The 5202-nt window shown below is 33.8% G+C and overlaps 1 protein-coding gene across 1 annotated transcript; it reads right to left on the reverse strand.

Moving 5' to 3' along the window:
* Positions 1 to 312: 312 nt before the first annotated feature.
* On the reverse strand, positions 313 to 1869 carry LOC140988011 (non-specific lipid-transfer protein 1-like). Its single transcript, XM_073456886.1, has 2 exons — positions 1480 to 1869; positions 313 to 443 (listed from the first exon to the last, which is right to left on the reverse strand). Exons 1-2 carry the CDS (start codon positions 1827 to 1829, stop codon positions 422 to 424), a joined length of 372 nt encoding a protein of 123 aa, XP_073312987.1. The 5' UTR covers positions 1830 to 1869; the 3' UTR covers positions 313 to 421.
* Positions 1870 to 5202: the final 3333 nt, after the last annotated feature.

Raw genomic sequence — 5202 nt, forward strand, 5'->3', positions numbered from 1 at the left:
ACGGAAGTTAAAATTGATTAGTTCTATAAATACTATTTTACCTAAGATTTCAACACTTCGAGTCTAACTATTTTGTATTTTAAAATAAATGTGTGATTACCATCTAGTACTTTTTAAAGTTTACTCATTATCATAAATTTTATCGAGATAAAATCTCGTCATAAAAAAATTGGTGCGAAATTTTTTTTTTCCAGAATAAATTCATTACCACCGATTGAAATAATTTTAATTTATATAGGTAAAGTCGATTTTTTTTATTTATATGGTTATTCATATATAGGGAATATTTGTTGGAGTAATTATATATAAGTCTTAGCACAATAATTTCCTCGAGAAATTTCATTACGTGCACGTAGCCCCTTCTGATTTTATTATACTTTAATTTGGCCTCGTTAATGCCGCAGCATGCTTTGCGTTTCGCTCAACCATACACGGATTGGACCCTACAAGAAAGACAAAAACAATATAAATAAGCAGGTACATACATAAACAATAATTCATCATGAATTTGTTTCCCTACGTGTTTTTTAAATTTCTTACATTTAAAAATCCTCCTGGGTCTCTTCCATGCTTTCATCAAGATAATCTTAAAATCAAGATAATTATATTAATAGTCTTAATAACCTCATTTTCTCTTCATGTCTTTAAAAATAAAATAAAAATGATAGGAAAGGAAGTTCACTTAAAAATTACTAAGTAGTTTCTATGAGTCGTTCTTGATTTATTAAACAGTAAGAGATATATTGTTGGGTGCAATAATTGTTTTTGTTTGGTAGAACGATCGAACCGTGGTGCTTGAACTGCTGTGCGGTTTAAAAGATTTGAGTTGCACCGTTACCACCAGCTATAACTTTTGGTAAAGCGATAAACACTCGATCCTACATATATGTAGTGTTTGCAAATGCTTAAAAGAGTGATTATGAACTTTCATAATCATTTTTTTAAACATTTGCAAATATTACTATAATAATTTTATACAAAAGTAAGTAGTGTGTGTGTGTGTAATATGTAGTGTATATATAACTTCAAAAAAAGTAGTTCTTGTTTATTTTATTTATTTTTAACAATGAATTTGTTTTCAAAATACATTACATATTACGTGTCAATCACGGGCGGAGCCATGTGTTGCTCCGTCCGGACAGTAGCTCGGGTGACTTGTTTTTTTTCGCTAATTTTTATACATAACATTTTGTATTATTTTCATGTAGTTTGGGGTTCTATTTGTTAATATTAGCTCAATTATGATTTAGAAAATTCTAGTCTGGGTAAAAATAAAAACCTGACTCCGCCACTGGTGTCAGTGATCATGCGCAAGAAGGAAGCGATAATCCAAATAACGATTTAATGTAATTTAAACGAAATATAGAATTTTTTTAAAAAAATAAATAAAATTTTAAAATTCTCCTTAGTTATGTCACTGCATGCATGTGTAAAATTAAGGAGCAGAGACACTGAGACAGATCTCTTTTCGGTACGTACTTGCTGCAGTCAACATCGTAGCTAATAGGAAAAGGAACAGTTATCTTGCAAAGAACGGGAATGGCCGCCGCTCTGTCAGGTAAAACCCCCATGGCAGCCGCCGCCTGTTTAAGGCATTCGCACAAGCTTTGCAACTCCGGCTTCGTCTTAACCATCTGATTCAGCGAGTCCGCTCCCTGGCAGCACGGAACCGTCACGCTGCTTGCCCTGCCCACGAGATAATCGACGCACGGTGCCAGCCTTGCGACAGCGGTGGTGCACGGGACCGCACCGGCATGGCTTTCCCACATGGCTGAAATCAGTATTCCCATGGCCCATAATTTATAACCGGAGACCACATTTGTAATCATGGTTTCCTAGTTAAGTTATTAAATAAATTACGTTTCTTTTCGTAGAATCTGAAATGCGTATTTATACAGCTTTGAGGGATTAAACTGTGGGCTGAAAATACATCCGAAGCCAATGTCGTTTCCGTTTCAACTTTTCGGACATGGATACCGAGAATGGGTTTAGCATTAATTAATGTATTTGTCCGGAAATATCAATTTGGCTGACGTATTACAATTTTTGTCCCTGAAATTTATAAGTTTCCTAGTTTTGGTAATTGTCGGTTATTTCACGGCTTTAGTTTACTAATTTGGGGTTTTTTTTTTATTCAAGTCATTTTTTTTATCATAGTGCTAAGGTGATCTTTGCGTGTGATCTGAATGAACATGATATTGTACTTTTAGATGTGGTTATGTTTTTAAACACGGCTAGATTATCATCAGCAATAGCCGCAAGAAATGCCAAAATAAACTTACTGTAACATTTAAAAAAAAAAAAAACATCAGCAACAAGTTAAACAACGACGACGACGACACTAGCAAAATAAGATGACCAAGACACCCCAAGCTTGTGGCGACTGCCATCAAAATATTTCAGTTTTTGAAGGCTCGAAGATTTTTTAATTAATATGAATATAAAGAATGATAATGCTAAATTCTTTAATATTTGACAAAATAATTAGTAAAATATATAATTGTTATATCAGTTTTTGAAGGCTCGAAGATTTTTAATTTATTTGAAAGGTCTTAAGTTCGAAATTATAATTAAATAAATTATATATAGTAGCAATAAATGAAATAAATATTTATAATTTATAAGTAAAAAATAAGCATATAAAGTAATAATAATAATAATAATAAGTGTAGATAGATAAAGATTTAAAAATAATTGAATATAAATAGTTTACGAACTTAATTTTAGGGATAGCGAGTAAATCAATTGAATCGAAGAATTTTAAAAGCTTATAAACTAGAGGAAAAATAACCAAATGGATAATTCACATTCATTATTAAAACAAAATGAATAAGTTTAAGGAGTTTATTTTTTTATTCTGTTATGGATTTTTGGTGAAATGATTTAAAATATATATCATCAATTTTAAATGATATTAGTCATCAGGTACACACGTTGTGTGTATATAAAACTTTTATTTTTTAGATAAAATTACGTACTATTTTTTTAAGGGACTATATACTTTTTAACATTTTACTATGCTGAAAATTTTAGTCGGTTATTCACTTTTCTCCAATAAATTTTATTTTGAAAATGAGGTAGATAATTTCAAAATGTTGAAGAAACAAATGTTATGAATTATTTAAAAAAAATGGAGAAGTTAGGTTGTGACACTAACGTGTGTTTGGATGCTACAATCAAAATGTGACGCTTAAATTGTTGTGAGGTTTAAAAGATTTGAGTTGCACCGTTACTAAAAATTATAGCTTTTGGTAGATTTATCAATATTCAGTCCTAAAATTAGGTTTTGGTAAAGCCGAATGCACTCGATCCTACAATTGATATGAGATTCGAGAATCGCAGAAAGTTAAACTCTGGAATCACGCAAATCTGATTTCGAGAATCACCTTGCAGCGTCCGCTTCTGACAACAACATTTTGCTGTATTTTTACAAATCCGCTCCATGTTACAATATTTTTTAAATTTATTATTTTTTCTAATTAATTAAAAAACCCTAAAACCAATATATTTGAATTAATTCTTCAAATTGATCAATCAGAATTTCACCTTACAACATGAATCAATGGTAGATTTGGTTAAAACGTTAGATCTTGATAGATGACTCCTCAATTTTCCGAAACGACTTTGTTAAATATAATTTTTTCACTAGGATTTTGGAGTTATATCTCCAAGTATATATATTTTTGGATAAATGGTTAATGAAAGGATGTGAGAGCTGTCCCACATAGAGAAATGTGCCAAATAAAATATTCTTTATTAGCTCCAAGTTTGAGTTAAAGTTTTAGGCTCTAAGGGATATCGGAAGTTTTTAGAAGAGGGAAGACGCTAATAACACGCGCGCGCGGCCAGCCGATTTGGTGCGGTGCGGTGTGGTCTCTTGACCATATTAATCTTTTTGGACAAAATTTATTTGAAAAATAATTTTTATTTTCGACACAGTCCAATGTCTGCACTCTCCAGTCGCATCTCGTGTGACTGTCGTTTGGCGCAAAAGTGCGTCCCTTCGCACAAAAACGTGCGTCCCTTGATTTATCACAGAAGGGTGCGTCCCTTGACTTGTCACAGAAGGGTGTGTCCTCTGGCCAGAAGGGTGTGTCCTCTGAGTGTTTCCCCTGGCTTATGTAACTCACTTTTTAAATAGTCCTCTGCAGGCATTCATCATATACTTTTTCATACTCATTTATTTGTATCCTTTTCTCATCCGAAACTTGAAAGTTCAAGCATATCGTTGTTCGGTGCCATCCAGAAATTGTAGTGCTGCATTTCTGGATTTGAGTTGTTGTATCTTAGGGACGATTCTCATATCATATAGCACATACATACGGGCAAATTCGTCTTGTGGACAAAGAAATTTCTTTGCCTCAACTCGTACTACTCTCTGTCTCGAAGATCAAGAAAAACACAACTAACAATCGCAAGACGAATATTTGTTTCTTACTGATCTTCATTCTGCCGATATGTCGACTAGATCATTCACTCCAGTACCTGTCAACATGAGCTGTCATACAAGTTAATTTAGAATCTTCTTGTACTTATAGAAAGTATATCAGTGTAAATCCCTAAATTATAGCCTTAGATTATGTATTCCTTAGAACAAGCCTTCCGTGTATATATATTATGGTACTCTGCCACTGTAAAGAAGCAGAAAAGAATAAAATCTCTTTTTGACATGGTATCAGAGCAGGTCCCTAAGATCGTTGCTACCTCCACCCACTGATCCATACTTCTACAGCAACCATGGCAGACTCCAGTCTCGAGGACTGGACAACTAAAATAACAGAGGCCCTGAACAAAGTTCAAATCTCACCTCAAACCCCATCTGATTCCTCCAATGCTCCAATTGGCATTAAGTTGGATGGTTCCAACTATGCCTTGTGGTCTCAAGTCGTTGAGATGTATATCTCAGGAAAAGACAAACTGGGATATATCACCGGTGACTCGGAACAACCGCTCGAAACTGATCCATCATTCCGGAAATGGAGAACTGAAAATGCCATTGTCAAAGGATGGTTGATCAACTCGATGGACCCTTCGTTGATCGGTAATTTTATCCGATTCCCAACTGCTAAACAGGTATGGGACTCAATTGCTATAACTTTCTTTGATGGCACTGATACGTCTCAAGTATATGACCTTCGACGACGTGTAACTCGCATGAAGCAGGCGGGTGGCTCCATTGAAAAATATTATAATGATCTTCAA

This window comes from Primulina huaijiensis, chromosome 1 (genome assembly GCF_012295235.1).
Source record: "Primulina huaijiensis isolate GDHJ02 chromosome 1, ASM1229523v2, whole genome shotgun sequence".
In the NCBI taxonomy this organism is placed as follows: Eukaryota; Viridiplantae; Streptophyta; class Magnoliopsida; order Lamiales; family Gesneriaceae; genus Primulina; species Primulina huaijiensis.